This window comes from Astyanax mexicanus, chromosome 16 (assembly GCF_023375975.1).
Source record: "Astyanax mexicanus isolate ESR-SI-001 chromosome 16, AstMex3_surface, whole genome shotgun sequence".
Classification (NCBI taxonomy): domain Eukaryota; kingdom Metazoa; phylum Chordata; class Actinopteri; order Characiformes; family Acestrorhamphidae; genus Astyanax; species Astyanax mexicanus.
Window position 1 is genome coordinate 19817718 of NC_064423.1, and position 15791 is coordinate 19833508.

Here is a 15791-nt window from a genome sequence, read left to right on the forward strand (position 1 = left end):
TTTCAACACACAGTTTTTCAAGACCATGAGAAATGACCTGCACCTGTGTAAGTCCTGCAACAGCAGGAGGATATACAGGTGCTGGTCAACGAATTAGAATAATTTGAAATAGTGCAATCATGAAATTCTTTGAATGCATTTTTTGTGCAGAAAGCAAATCAGGTGTTCACCGCACCTGTCCTACTCGTTAGACTAATCACAGAACTTGTTACCTGGAAAAAAATTTGCTCAGCTGAGCTTTCCAAAAGGCCCATTTAGGCCATTTAACTGTGACACTGTTGTTTTATTGAATTAGAATAATGGAGAAACCGTTTCATTGAATTAGAATAATTTTTATTATAATTACAATCATCACTTTCTCAGTATTTTGTGGCTGCCCCCTTGGCTTGTATGACTGCCTGAAGTCTCCGCGGCATCGATTTGACCAGCTTGTCGCAAGTTTCCGCACTCACAGCTTCCCAGGCAGTGGCGATGTTCTGCTTCAGTTGGTCCAGCGTAGTAGGCTTTCTGTCACGAATTTTCCGCTTGACGATGGCCCAAAGGTTTTCAATGACATTGAGGTCAGGCGAGTTGGCCGGCCATGCCAAAACTTCAAGCTGTTTTTTAGTGAACCAATCTTTGGTCGACTTTGCGGCATGAGCCGGTGCAAGATCCTGTTGAAATATGAAGTCTTCTTTGCCGAACTGTTCCTCAACAGTCGGAATCAGGAACGTTTCCAGAACATCTTGATATACGGCAGCATTGACGGTCTTCTTGAGGAAGCAGAGTTTCCCTACACCTCGAGCGGACATGCATCCCCAGACCATAAAGCTCTGGGGAAACTTGACGGATCTTTTCACGCACTCGTGGTTGTAGGTTTCGCCACCACGACGCCAGACACGAGGACCTTGGTCACCGAAGGAGATGCAGAAGCGTGATTAGTCACTGAAGACCACTTTCTGCCAGTCTTCAGCAGTCCACTCGCCGTGTTCTTTGGCCCACTTCAGACGTTTCTCCATTTGTTTCTTGTTCAGCATCGGTTTTACTGCTGGAACGCGAGATTTGAAGCCGAGTTCGCGCAGAAGACGGTAAGTGGTTGATCTGGAGACGTCAGCGCCGGTCTGCTTGTTCCACAAGTCGGTGAGCTCGGAAGTGGACTTGAACCGGTTGCTGACTGCGATCTTTCTCAGCTGCTTGTTGTCGCGAGCAGAAGTTTTTCGGACGCCGGAACAGTTGGTGCGCTTGCTGCAGTTTTTCTTGAGAGCTTTGCAGACGGAAGACTGGCTGATGCCGAGCTGCTCAGCAATTTTAGTTTGGGTCAAGCCTTGTTGGCGAAGGGCTTGAATTTGAGCCACTATTCCGGTTGAGAGGTCGCGCTGCTTACCCATGATTGATTTTACAACTTAGAAATTCTACTCAACCCTGACTTTATACTGCACAGTGAACACTCTTCACAGAAAACAAAAAATCGAGCATTTATTCTAATTCAATGAAACGGTTTCTCCATTATTCTAATTCAATAAAACAACAGTGTCACAGTTAAATGGCCTAAATGGGCCTTTTGGAAAGCTCAGCTGAACAAATTTTTTTCCAGGTAACGAGTTCTGTGATTAGTCTAACGAGTAGGACAGGTGTGGTGAACACCTGATTTGCTTTCTGCACAAAAAATGCATTCAAAGAATTTCATGATTGCACTATTTCAAATTATTCTAATTCGTTGACCAGCACCTGTACTCAGTTACAAAGCCAAAAACGTCATATGCAGCAAAGACATAAGAGCCTCGCAATGATATGTAGGGGAGAATGTTTGATTCAACACAGTTGATGCATCTCCTGTCTCAGAATTGCACCCATATTTACTATATATATATATCACTCACCTATCCAAATAGTATTGAATCCAGATGTTCCAATTCCCTCCATGGCCACATGTGTATATAGACTGATTTTCTAATTTTACTAACATTAGTATAAGAATGGGTTGTTCTTAGGGGATAAGTGAATTTCCAGCATGTTAACATGATAGGATGCCACCTATGTCCAGTCGTGAATTTTCCTCACTACTAAATATTCCACAATCAACTGTTAGTGGTATTATAACAAAATAGAAGGGATTGGGAACATGTTCATGTTTCCAAACTTCAGGCCTTCAGAATAGCTAAAACAATTGTGTTTAAAGTGCTTCACAGAATGGGTCTGGCCATAGAAATTTGAGGGTATGCAATAAATTTTCACAAATTGAGAACAAGAGGTCCTCGAATAGGAACCTCTAGAAAAGAACAGTGTGGATATGTTTTTTGAAAGGATATGAAGATTTCATTACTTTGTAACATGTATCAATGATTGCTGACAATATACTTTATCTTCTGTTCAGGCACTGAACATATATTTAAAAACCCAAGAAATGTATTTTTGTTTTCCTTTTTTGTTTTCATTTTCATTTTTAATGGAAACGCATCTGTAGTAATCCATTGTGTAGTTGCATAGAGAACAACCATTTTCCCCCTTAAAGATAACATAAAAAAATGCTTGAAAACTTAAGATTACACCAAATATGTTTATTTCTGAAATTAATTTACAACAACTCAGATGTACTAATACTTCAATGACGAGTTTGGCCTTGAAAAATGTTAAAACGTCTTCAAACTAGCAAAGAGTAGAAATCATGCACCACAACAAAACATGCACACAATGCATTAAAACTAAGACTTCCGGCTTCTGGCAGTTAAATATAGTACACATACAGCATGTTCCAGTAGAGGGCACAATTTGTCCCTATAGACAAAAAGGAGGATCATTTTACAGTCATATGCTTATAAATATGCTCATAAATAATTTCCCATATAAAGTGAGAAAAATAACAGTCTTTAATAAAACTTATGATGGGGGGAATCATGAAAAACATTTCATAAATAAAAAGGACATGAAGGACAACATTTTCACACACATATGCAGAAATGCAGCATTCATATTTATCTTCACAATTATCTTTGGAAATACAACCTGTCTCTCTTACGTAAAAACCTTGTATGTCCATTTTGTCATTCTTCACTTTTTGACATATGTTGACACAGATGTTCTTAACTTTTTTTTTTTTTTACTTTTAATGTAAAGTAAAAGTAACTATTTTGGAGATACAACTTTCAACAATATCCCATAAGAGCCCATACCCATTTTTGAATATTATTACCAAGTTAAAATTAAATCAAATAAATTCAGTTAGCAGCTTAATAATATATATTTTGTATTGTGGGCACATGACTAAATATTGTAAGGTTAAATCACAAATAACAAAACATTTGTAACTTATATTTTAAATTTTTATTATATAAATCGGTCAGACCTATTCCTGTGTAATGTAAAACATTTAATTAAAGCATTTAATGGTTATATGGTTGGAACAGAGCTTTAGCAGCAACAAAAAAAAAAAATACACTTTTAAAAGGAGCTAGTTTTTTTCTCCAGCACTAACACAGCACTCCTACATTCTGTAAATAAGGTCAGATGAACAAACACACAATCACACACTTTTGCTGTAATGCTCTTAAAATGTTTAGTATATGTCACTTAAGACTGCATGAGTTAAAATGATTGAGACAGTACTGAAAGTAACTTTCGATAGCTTTTAAAGGGTCAGTGTCAAATGTCACATTGGGCTCTTTTGGGAGATATATATATATATATATATATATATATATATATTTATTTATTTATTTATTTATTATGTAGAGGAGGCACAGAAGGAAAAAGCTCTTGTACACTGCTGTAACCAAGCTTATCTATTGGTTAAACAGTAAGCCATTACGTTTTTTTTTTTTTTCAGATTCAAATGTGTCCATCGGATATATAATAAAATATAGTGCACTTTTGTATTTTATGCTGTAATTGTATTGATGTAGTATTTTCCTATTACTGTTTAAATAGTGGACTCCTTTTTTAATATTTCGTCAGTATTTTAAACATAGCATACCATGTATAGTTCAAACAACAAACAAACCAAAAAAATTTAATTAACCTGATTTACCACATAACTCAGATGAAGTCCATCAGTGAAAACAGGTTTGATATCTGACATGTGCCTCTTTAACTTAACAGATGATGCTAGGCTAAAGTTTGTAACTTAGACAGTGGAATAAGACTGTCAACAATATTCAGGCAAAATGTATAAAAAAAAAAAAAACATAAAAATAAATATTTTATTGTACTATTCTGCTTTTAAACTGGACTGAAATGTTTGGCACATACCAATATGCCAATATTCATAGGACAGGAAATAATATGTGCCATGGCTTAAGCAATGGCCCATAATTCTGCAGTATGAATGTAGAAGGTATTCACTGTGGGTGGTAAAACCTTGTATGTCAGATTTCCGGTACACACTGTGTTTCGAGCAATGTTGACTTCAGAAATGATGGTTCTCATCTATCTGGTACCCATCATTCACACCTAATGATCCATTTACTTACTGATATCCCATAACTTTTAGCATGTTAGGTTCATAAATTAAAGTAGAAAGTTAGCCTAGCATCTTCTTTTTTAAACTAACGTCACAAACCTCAGATATCACACAAACCACAGTTAATCAGGTTCATCTTTTGTCTACAAAACTTTAAGCAACTTTTGGAAGGAGTGCTTTTATTTGTACCCATGTAACCTGTCTATGAGGTAACATCATTTTTACCTAGTTTTTTAGCAGTCTGTGTTTAACAGATGGAGAACAAAAGGATCTTTACCTCAAAAGATATCTGAGGTGTAAATGATTCATTTCTTTGTTAATTAAACTACACTACAGTCATTGTAAACTCTACAGATGGCATCTAGCCAAAATCATTGCACTTCATTTGTCACAAATATGCTCTAGTTTCACAGATTGGCAGCTGATATTTAAGTATAAATCTGTGTCTAAATCTGAATAAACTAAGATACAGTGCGCAGTCTATGAAGTTCACCATGTCATATTACAACAAATTACCTGTTACATGACTGTAACCTCAATGGCTCCACCATTTCATCACAGCTGCCCAAACAGGGAATGTATTATACTGCAATACCAGATTGCATTCTCAGCTATAAACAGGAAACAAGACAGTTAGGACTAAATCTGACCCGTGATTCACCTTCACTTAATGCATACTTTTGATCAACTATGGCACCTTAAAAAGAATCAGCACAGGATTCTGGAGTCCTTCAGCAGGAATATATAATGCCAAATAATCAATGGCCAAATCATACATTGACTATATTATTTATCTTATTTCCAGACTTACAATTAACATAGTCAAGTACTGTAATACAGGCAGACCCAATAACTTAATTTAGTAAGATACTGTGTGATTAGAGTTTCTCTTCTAGTGGTTCCACTGAGGGTAGAGGCACTGAAGGTGACTGGTCCTGTGGATCTGACTCAGATTCATCCACTTGTTGAGGTGTCTGCTAAAAGATTTATCAAAATTACATGGGGTTAAAAGTTGTGTTTGGACATGACTTGAGTTTAAACAGATTTAAAGTATCATTAAACTTCAAAAATATAAAAAAGTACATGGTGACTAGTGATGGGACGATACAATTTTTTCAGCTCCGATCCGATACCGATATAGAACTGATATAAGATTGCCGATACCGATACAAATACCGATACTTTTAGTTTATTAATAGTACTATGATTAAGGTTAAATAATGAGGCTGAAACAGACCACACAGCCCTTTTAAGAGTATCCACAGGTGCATTTAATGTAAATGCATTCAAAAGTCATTTATTTGACACACTGCATATGCAATTACACAATAGTTTCCTTTCAAATAAAATGTTTGAATTTTTATTAAGTATAAAAAAAGTAAAATATTAAATACGTTAAATATTAAATTCAGGGCATTTTTTGCAACGATGACTGTTTTTTAATAACAGATGGGTGTGTTTGTGCTGGTTAGTGTTTGTAGATGCTGTGGTTTTATAGGATATGTGGATTATGAATATAGTTTACTCCAATCTGTAGTTCATACCTTCACACACCGGAATGCAGCTGCTGTCAGTTCAGTGCTAGCTAGGCTAACAGACTGCTGGTGTTAATCTGTTTACCTCTCAGACGCTGACTTTACGTGTACCGTTCTGCTGTACAGCGTTTCCAAAGTGAAAACTCTCCAGATAATGGACTTTTTTTGTAGATAAAACAGCTAAAGTTACTCAGTCAGCCGCAGACTGAAGCTGCTGGGAGTTCAGGGTAAACTGTTAAACTGGAATCCTGATCAGGGATGCGTTTTGTGTTAACGTTATGGCGTGTTTATCGTTCAGCTCAAGCTTTGGACTGGAATATGGATCGGTAAGTGGATCGGCAGCGCCCGCCCGATATCCGATTCGTCGGATTACGTCAATATCGGCCCCGATACCGATATTGTATCGGATCGGTCCCATCTCTAATGGTGACACATAGAAGAACCACTTTGTTTTGATAAAAAAAAAGAACATGTCTACAGATGTTTGAATAACATTTAAATTGTTAATAAAAAAGCCCTGCATTAAGTGAAAAGGTTAAAAGGTTCCTGGCATATTACAATAATCATTTTAATGGAATCAAAGTGTTTCTTTATAGCATTACTTAAAAACAAACAAACAATCATTTAAAACAATTTAACTTTAAAGAAAGTAGTTAGATACAAGAAATGGTACCACATGAGACTTACTCTGTGTTTGAGATAGGAGAGGTAGGTATCCCACCCTAATGTAATTGTATTTACATACAAAACCCGAAACTTCGCCGGCAAGAAGTAGAAATTAATCATCTGTGCAGTGGGCCAGACACACCAGTCCGCCTAAAGAAAGAAAGAGAGAAAGAGAGAAAGAGAGAAAGAGAGAAAAAAAAGAAAAAGAGAAAAAGTGAGAGAAAGAGAGAGAGAAATAGAGAAAGAGAAAGAAAAACATTATTAATTTATAAATAATTCTTAAGGTCAAAAACTAGAAATGGTTTATGTATAAATCAGTTTCTTATTCAACTGCTACAGAGCTTGCATATGGCTACAGCTGAAGCCTATTAGAGCCAATGATGTACTCCACTTTGTAAACTGTATTAGCCAGGTTTGTAGTTTTTACCAAACCTAACTTAAACTCACGTTTGCAGAATGTGTAAAACTAACGTTTCTTGTGAGGAAGCAAAGTAAAGACTTTTAAAACCACTAACCAAATACCCCTTATGAGAGTGTTTCAGTCAACATAGTACAGTGAGCTTCAGAAACTCAAAGAATTAACAAACACCGCTAACCACACGACACAGCAAACAATGCTGACCACATTTTCATTAGTTGGGAAGTTTGTAAAGAATATGCACAATTACTAAATATACAAGTATTAAAAAATAATTGTAACTGTTTTACACATTACCTTGTAGAATTCCCAGAACTTTTCTTTAAATTCAGTGCAACCTTTGACTGCGCCATGGCCCTCCATGATGCCCATGCCTGAAATTACAAAGTGCAAAACCCCAAACCAACAGGGTATGCCCACAGTTAGATTCATGATTTTGATAAAAAAAAAAAAAAATTATTTAGAACCAGTATTATGCAAAGAGTCCCAGCCGTACCTATAAAGTACCATGCTCCAAGAAGTGGTGATGCAATAAGCTGGTCTATCAGGACTTTCTTGGCAACAGTTTTCACCATTCTTCCAGCATAAGCCTTGTCCAGCCATTCATACCAGAAGTGAAGGAAAGGTCCCATAGAACATCCCACTGCCGCCATGCGACCTGTAGAATACAGCAATAGTCCAATACAATAGCAGAGGGTTATTTAAGTTACAAAGCATGTTTGCGTTTTGCTCTGCAAAGAAAAAAAAAGTTTATAAACATTTCTATTAATTTTCTAAGGCCTGTTTATGTTGTAGGATCTTTTTAACATGAACATGAATTCATATTCATGAACATATCAGTGAAGCTGGCCCCTCATATATTCAATAAATATTTTCATTAGTTGGTGCCAGGTTTGTGTTGGTTTGTGCAGCAAAAAACAGTCTTTGTGCTCTATTATATATAAACTTAATTAATATATTAACTATTAGATATAAACCATTATATGTGCTGTTACCCTCATTGAGAATTTAAACTATTTTCTTATCTGTTATGTAACACCTCGTCTTTGTGGCCAAATCGCAACTAAGTGGTTTCGTTTGTTCGTTAGTGCTGAGTTTAGGTTGGTTTGTGCAGCAAAATAACCGTTTGTGCTGATATTGTTATTGAGCTATTAGGTTAAAATAATTTAATGGGTGACATCACGCAGACCCTCAATGGTGGCTGAACGAGTCCATTTCAGTTCACTAGCTAAACAGCTCGGTTCAGTGCTGTTACTTTACTGTTACAGAACTTTGTGACCTGACATCTTTTTTTTCTTTACCTGTTACGTTAGCTACAACCAAATCCTTACTATACTAAACTACACTAAGCTACACCCAAGTTTAACTAGGTTAACTAAAATGGCTAACCTAGCTTAACTAGCTAACTAGCTTGCCTAAACTAGCGTTGCGTCTCTGCTGAGGTAACTAGTTAACTAACTAGGCCAGGGGTGTCCAAACTTTTTTGTTGGGGTCCAGAAGGAGAAATATATTTGAAGTCACGGGCCACTCTCTGTAATAAAACAAATAATGAAATATACCACTTTAAATAATACTTTTTTCCTGATTATTTCATTTACACACCACCATTTTACTTGACTTACTATCTTTATCTTTGACAATGTTGTGTAAACTAAGATTTTTCAAATTGATGTTTAATTTCATGATGTCTCTTAATATTAAACTCCTTAAATAAGGCAACTTTTAGACTCTTTGGCCCGTTTTTCTGCGCTAGTAATGCGCACTCTCTCCGCTTTTAGACTCTTTGGTCCGTTTTTCTGAGCTAGAAATGCGCACCCTCTCCGCTTTTAGACTCTTTGGCCCGTTTTTCTGTGCTACAAATGCGCACTCTCTCCGCTTTTAGACTCTTTGGCCGTTTTTTTGCGCTAGAAATGCGCACCCTCTCCGCTTTTAGACTCTTTGGCCCGTTTCTGACACCTAGCGTTAAAACTTTGAATCTCACATTATAAAAACCTGCTTAACAGCGGGCCAACTTTCATTCTATTTCTAAAATACCTCGCGGGCCGCTCCAAAAAAGGAAACTGGCCGCAAATGGCCCGCGGGCCGTAGTTTGGATACCCCTTAACTAGGCTAACTAATCAACTGTCACTCATGTTGTGTTACAATCAGAGCATCTAGGTTACCTGTGCGCTGCCATTCCCAGCTTTTCTCCGGCGTGCGTTGCTTTTCTCTGCTCTGCTGAATACAGTCCCCCAAGGCCAGCATCCCACCACTGCTCACGATGTTGGTCACTATCAGATATTTACCGGAGAACAGAGGTTTCCAGTAGAAAGAGATCCGCACCAGTAAGTCTTTACTCCGAGGAATCATGGCGTACCGGTTAGCTAGAGTTAGCTAAGCTAGAAGTAGCGACAGTGTAGAGAATCAACGGCGACAACACTCTAATCATCAGCTGAACCGCTAACGGGGAAAATACAGCAGTCTGAGGGGATCAGCGATATTCTGAACCTTACTTTAGCAGTCATTCAAAATAAGAAATGTCACCTCTGAGCCATTTCACTAACAGCCTGTAGCAAAGGCATGGTCACGTTACAGCCGACTAGAGAGGAAACCGAAACCTTCAGGGACTTTTATTACAGTTTCAAAATAAAAGTTGATTTACTGTTTTCCAGCACGCAGAACAATGAAGTATGTTAACTTTTATTATTGTGAATGAGTGTGGTAAAAAATCGTATTATTTTAGCCATATTTTATATTCTCAAATGTAGCGTAATTCCCTCTCCGTTTTTTTCTTTTTTTTTAAAGGATCGTATAACTTTTTAAATAAACCTTTTTTTTCTTTGATTCTTATTATTCTATAATTGATTTCAGTCGCGTTGTTTTAATAAAACATGTCAAATTAATGGGTTATGTTTGGTCTGCACCTTGGAGTGGTAAATGTCGTTTTTGATTGTAAAGTAAGACAATAAAATGTTTTTTAAAGTAAGCCAGTGATGCAGATTAACTAGCATTTTTGTAAATTAATGTGGTGAAGCCTTTTTGTCAATAATCTTATTATTTTAGCTATTTGTTACATTGTAGTATTCTTATACTTATTATTATTTCTGTTAATTATATTATTCTTTTACGTATTTAAGTCGTGTTGTTTTAATTAAAAATGTCAATGTTTTAAGCTAGATGGGGAAAAACAATTCGTAATACTAACAAACAATTTTTTAATATGTACTATGTACCAGAAAAAAGTATATAAAAGAGTATACTCAAATATCCATAATGCACAACTGTATTTCTTTTTATTTTTCATTTTTTAATAGCCACAAATTACAGTACAAAAAATATGGGGAAAAGAGAAACCACACAAGAACCAACCAAGAATGAAGGATTACAAGACAATACACACATACCAAAATAAAATACAAAAATTGTCCTTTTTGTTAGGATTCCCCATATAAGATATACTAAAATATAAAATAAGGAACGTTAAATTTTAAGTAGACACATTATCACACAATACAATGTAAACCAAAAACACTTTTGTAAAAAGTTGAATAATATTGGGTTAATACGTTAATGTTTACATTTTGGGGCAATTTCTCAGACAGGGATTAAACCTAAATCTTGGACTTTTCCATTGAAATTACAATATAGTCTACTACTAGGCTTAATCTCTGTATGTACTTATTTGCCAATAGTGCACTGTTAATTAATGATAAAGTATATATTATATTTATTTTAGTATTAGAGTTTAGTAATTAATTGAGACTCAGGTTTGTTTTTGGCATAAAATAACCCATATTTAAATTCTTTATACATTGTAAATAAAAAAAATCCCAAATATGAAAACATTTGATGTGATCGTGATTTGAAGAAAAAAAATGTTTACAAAATGTTTTAATAAGAAGTTTATTTGTAAGTGAGTTACATTATAGAACATGTATAAATATGTATAAATATTAAATACACCATACACAATCTAAATGAAATGTTAATGTATATAAAGTTATTTTATTTGTGTAAGAATTGAATAAGAACTAGAAAAAAGTCAATGTAAAAGCCATTCTTATGTTCTTACTACAGGTGTACAGTTACTTTTAGTGCATACAATAATCAGTATATTGTACATTATAGTATACATTATAACAAAGGTTTAACAGAAGCTTCGGTTTAACTTCATCAGAGCTCCAGTGCAGACGGGGGGCTTAATTCCCTTTAAGAGAAGAAAGTCAAGCTGATTAGCAATCAATTTTTGTTTTCTTACTTGTTATACATTCCACAGAAATGTGATCTTACTTCATACAGCATGCAGACAAGGTTGAAGAGAGAAGACATTGCCTTATCTTCCCAGTCATCTTTGTACACCTGAAAAAAAAATCTAATTTCTTATATAAGCATGTTACAAGATGCTATAGAAGCCCCTTCTGCACACAGTTTACTGAAGTATCAGTCTCCACTCTTCTGGGAAGATTTTACACTAAATTCACAATATACCTGTGAGTTTGATTGTATTTTTGATATCAGCAAATTCTGATATTAGATGATGCTCCATCACGACACTTACCCCATTGAAAGTGACCCAAGGAACGTATTTATGGGCCGGCTTCAGAGACCGAGTCTTTACACCATTCTCATGCATTAGACTGTGGCCCAGGCCTCCGATCACACAGGACTGTATGGCCTCCCATTCCACAGATGGAGCATTCAGCTGCAAGCACTAGAGACAGCCATTTAGGTCCCCTTTAGGTTTTCTGTACTTTTATCTATTAAAAAGCCATAATAATGACCATTTATTTTAAAAGGATACTCACAGGCAAAGCTGCGTTTATCACATCTGATGAGGACGCCATGCAGTAAATAACTGGGAAGGCTGCTTGGCCAGTCACATTTAAGATGCAGGCCTGCCGAGATAAGATAATGACAATGAGCATGTTAACTAACGCACATCCAATTATCATTCAAATAAAACTATGATGTAAACTAAGACAGATTACCTCAAAAACATTAGCTTTGCACCCTGGCTCACCGTGCTGGCATAGGAAGGAATTCTGACCAGGAATTTCCTAAAGAATACAGCAGTTATTGAACAGATGAAGAGTTTAAGCATAAGTAATTCTTCAAATATGATTGATTTTAGATAATAAAAGATTTGATTTGTACCTCTGCATTGCCGTAGGGTACTAGGTGGACTGTCATGATATCTTTGAGCATTGTCCAGGTAGGAAAGAGCTGTTCTGTCAGAAAGGATCTACAGCCTGGACACAGGCTTTCATAGTACACAGTCACTTCTACAGGAGCCACGGAGGGGTCCGGCCTGGTGGCGTCCAGCTCCATGCACTGCTTCTGAACCTAAAAACAAACAAACAACAAAGCACATTGTAGGGACACATTGAAAATACACATTTGTGATATATAAATGGTATGATGGTATGATGAGATGAGAACATATCTTGGCTAGTAAGCCAGGGGATCTCGATCTTTTCCTCCTCATGTCCCACCTGTTCATAATGTTAAGGCATAACAGCCCACAGGAAAATAAATCCTGACTTCTTATGTACAATAAATTTTTTTTTTTTCCGTTTTGGGTTAGCTAATTGTGTAAATAAGGTGCCTGCAACTGTGTTGTATTAAACTACTGATGTCTAATGTGCTCTCAATTTTTGTGTATACTAAATTATTGTTTTCCGATTATCCTTTTACCACTAAGAACTACTGCCTACCCCGAACCCTGCGTTCACACTGGCAAGTGACAAGTCGCTTGTGTCGCCCCACATTTGTCTCTTGTGGTTGTGTTCCAGGCTGTTCTCAATGGTGTGTATTGGCGTGGCCGGTTAGCATGCTAGCAAGCTACCTGTTGAGCTATCCAATACTTTCTTCCAACCTATATTTTTCCCCAATTTGTGCAAAACTGCATTATATAAAATGGAAAGAGTAAAAAGGGAGTTATAATGCTTTTTGTATGTTTAGAACCACACTGCTGGGGATATTAATGCAGTACAGTACTGCATTACATAAAATGGAAAGAGTAAAAAGGCCAAATCTAATTATCTATCTATCCATCCATCCATCCATCTATCTTTCCTGAATGTAAGAGCTCAATTACCATCAAGCACGTTATTGGACCTTCACCAATCAAGCGCAGAGACGTGTCAAAAGGGGCGGAGTCTCTGATTTAAAGCTGCGTGGGGGGAAGTGTTTGACTCTTTCGCGCGTTGCTCGTGAGTTTCGTGACACGGGTTAGTTGTAAATTAATTAAGCTTGTTTGCCGTACAGTGGTTTTAATCCTCTTTATTACTCACTTTGTGTATCAGTTGTCCTCCCCTTTAGCTTTTCTTTCGCCGTTTCGCCTCGGGTTTAGGAACCATCACTGTTCTCTCTCATGGGTAAGACTGTTTATAAGTGAGACAAAACTAGCTGACTAACTGATGTTCCTCTATTCTGGCTTTTCTTTACCTTTTATTTTATTTAATAAATTGTTTTATCTGTCAGTGTCTTCACTTTCAGCTTTACTCCTGCAAGCTCTGAATCAGCTTCATATTTAAACTCCTTATTAACATTTAATGTATCTGTTAATTTGACCTTAGCTCTACACTGTGAAAAATTCAATGAACAAAATAGGCAAAATATATAAAAATGAACAATAAGCAAAAAAAAAAAAAAAATTGTCTATGGGTTTTAATTAGTTTTATAGAATCCTTGAAGTAAGAGTACCTGATTATCTTAAATATGGACATAAGAAAACCTGGCTGGTATTTTATTTTATTTTTTAATTTTACATTTTTTTGTGCTTTGTTTCGAGTTAAAATAATGTGAATTTTAGGTAAGACTAAGTCTGTATAAGCAAATAAGCAAAATCTTATCTACCATACTTGATAGTTATTTTGACATATTGCAGTAAAATGAGACTTTCATTTGTTAAGAGGCTTTCGTTGTTTAAAAATGTACTTTGCTGAGTCCTCATTGAAGTGTTCTGGTCTTGAAAAGTGAAATCTTATGTTTTTAAAATTAGTTTGAATCAGTTTTGAAGGATTTAACTCAAGTCATTTTAGATTAGTAATTTAAGGTTAGTTTTCAAGTAGATTTAAGTCTTTGAGAAGTTGTTAGCTTCAGTTTCTAAAGATTTAAATATTTTTAAAAAGCAGTTTGAATGATCTTATCAAAAAATCTTTTTTAAAAACTTCTGTATCTGTTTTCAGAAATATTCAAATTTTGCATAAATACCTAAATGTTGCAACTAATGTGATTTTATGTATTTAGTTTTTTTTTTTTTTTTTTTTTTTTTTTGCTTAGCTGGAAATATTTGGATTATCACACTTTAATGCAAACCCTTGACATTCCACAATTTAAGAACATTCTTGGAACATTATTTCTGTAATGTTAGAGGTTGACCCTTCTAGAACATTTAAAAAACATTGCTGAACATCCCTTAAATGTTCTTTGCTTGTAGAGCCAACATTTGAATGAAGGGAGTTGAGGTACATGCGCTTTGACCTAAGAGTCTGATTTGTTTCATGCATACTTGTGCACCACATGCCTCTGTCAAATTAGGAGCAGTTTGTTTTCAGTTTTAAAGGCATGACACTCATTTGAGCGTACAAAAGAGTCTTTGAAATGTTTGATGATTCAGAGCTGGTCAGTGCAGTTGTACTGTATCTGACTCTGATTCTTTAGATCACCACTCCAAAGTATATTTTCAAAACCAAAAAAGGGTAAATGTCATTAAAAATGGCCTAATGCCAGATAAACGGAATCTAGTTTTAAGCTATTCCTATACATGACTACATACATTTAGCACCATATCGAAGCAGCGTGTAACTTAACACAATTTTAATGCATTATTTTAAGGTTTTAAATGTTACGATCAATAAAAATCACTTTGTAAATGTGTTGCATTTTGTCACAAGGTGATATTTGAATATGTATTATAAAAGAAACTAGATGTCTCAACACAAACATAACAAAAAATCTCTTGTCTTGGCTTTAAAACTTACCCCACACTCCACTGCAATTTCCAGAGTCCTGCACCATTGTGAAGGGGGATAACCACACGAAGGCTTTGGATGAGACTTTCCATCACATTTCTCATAAGTAAAGAATAAGAAAAGCAACACACAGCTTAGAGAGATCATGCTGATGCTGGTTTCATCCCCACCAGATCTGAGAGAGACTGCAGAGGGCGAAGCATCTCTTGGCCTTAAACTCCTCCCTTTCACTGACTTCTTCTCTGACCTAGAGTTGCGACAGCATACGAACATCAAAACATCTGTTTCAACTGAGTGAGCATATGTTGGAAGAAAAATCTATTTATTTAGCCTAAATATAATCAGTCAGCTAAGCAATGTTTGCTGTCTGTAATGGGTTTCTTGCTTGCTCTCCTTTCTCAGATGATTGTATAACAACTCTGCTAAAAGAAATCCAGATAAAGACCAGGTTTCAGATGGTTTAAGTTGGTCTTTGATGATCATGGTAGTTAAAAAGCTATTGTTAGCTTAGTCTTGCTGGTCATGTTTGTCAACCAGTGGTTCTCAAACTGTGGGGCAGCTACCACTGCTGGTACTTAAAGCATCCCAGGATGGTACACTAGATGAAATCAGAAAAAAAAAATCTGATATGAACTAAAAAAGGAAGACCCTACAACTCACACCACATTGCTACTTTTTCCCCGTCATTGGTTTGGGATTGATAAAAAAAAAAAAAACACCACAACCCTAAAGCTACCAACAGCAAAACCAAATGTACTTTGTTATACAGGGGTGTCCTGTGC

The 15791-nt window shown here is 35.8% G+C and overlaps 2 protein-coding genes across 2 annotated transcripts; both read right to left on the reverse strand.

Moving 5' to 3' along the window:
- Positions 1-2522: 2522 nt before the first annotated feature.
- Positions 2523-9649, reverse strand: mpv17l2 (MPV17 mitochondrial inner membrane protein like 2). Its single transcript, XM_007233154.4, has 5 exons — positions 9217-9649; positions 7551-7712; positions 7352-7428; positions 6658-6786; positions 2523-5412 (listed from the first exon to the last, which is right to left on the reverse strand). Exons 1-5 carry the CDS (start codon positions 9401-9403, stop codon positions 5314-5316), a joined length of 654 nt encoding a protein of 217 aa, XP_007233216.1. The 5' UTR covers positions 9404-9649; the 3' UTR covers positions 2523-5313.
- A 660-nt stretch (positions 9650-10309) lies between these two features.
- Positions 10310-15199, reverse strand: si:dkey-197i20.6 (IFI30 lysosomal thiol reductase). The gene is made up of 7 exons (XM_007233155.4): positions 15019-15199; positions 12188-12376; positions 12022-12090; positions 11839-11928; positions 11592-11744; positions 11324-11392; positions 10310-11240 (listed from the first exon to the last, which is right to left on the reverse strand). Exons 1-7 carry the CDS (start codon positions 15154-15156, stop codon positions 11181-11183), a joined length of 768 nt encoding a protein of 255 aa, XP_007233217.1. The 5' UTR covers positions 15157-15199; the 3' UTR covers positions 10310-11180.
- Between the last annotated feature and the right edge of the window lie 592 nt (positions 15200-15791).

Coding starts and splice junctions, on each gene's coding strand:
- mpv17l2 (XM_007233154.4), bottom strand. CDS start 9,403: ATGATTCCTCGGAGTAAAGACTTACTGGTGCGGATCTCTTTCTACTGG. Junction 7,713..9,216: donor CTGGGAATGGCAGCGCACAG/GTAACCTAGATG, acceptor TGTATTCTACAG/GTCGCATGGCGGCAGTGGGA. Junction 5,413..6,657: donor TCTCCTATCTCAAACACAGA/GTAAGTCTCATG, acceptor TAAATCTTTTAG/CAGACACCTCAACAAGTGGA.
- si:dkey-197i20.6 (XM_007233155.4), bottom strand. CDS start 15,156: ATGATCTCTCTAAGCTGTGTGTTGCTTTTCTTATTCTTTACTTATGAG. Junction 12,377..15,018: donor AAATTGCAGTGGAGTGTGGG/GTAAGTTTTAAA, acceptor GTTTGTTTTTAG/GTTCAGAAGCAGTGCATGGA. Junction 11,745..11,838: donor TGATAAACGCAGCTTTGCCT/GTGAGTATCCTT, acceptor GGCTGTCTCTAG/TGCTTGCAGCTGAATGCTCC.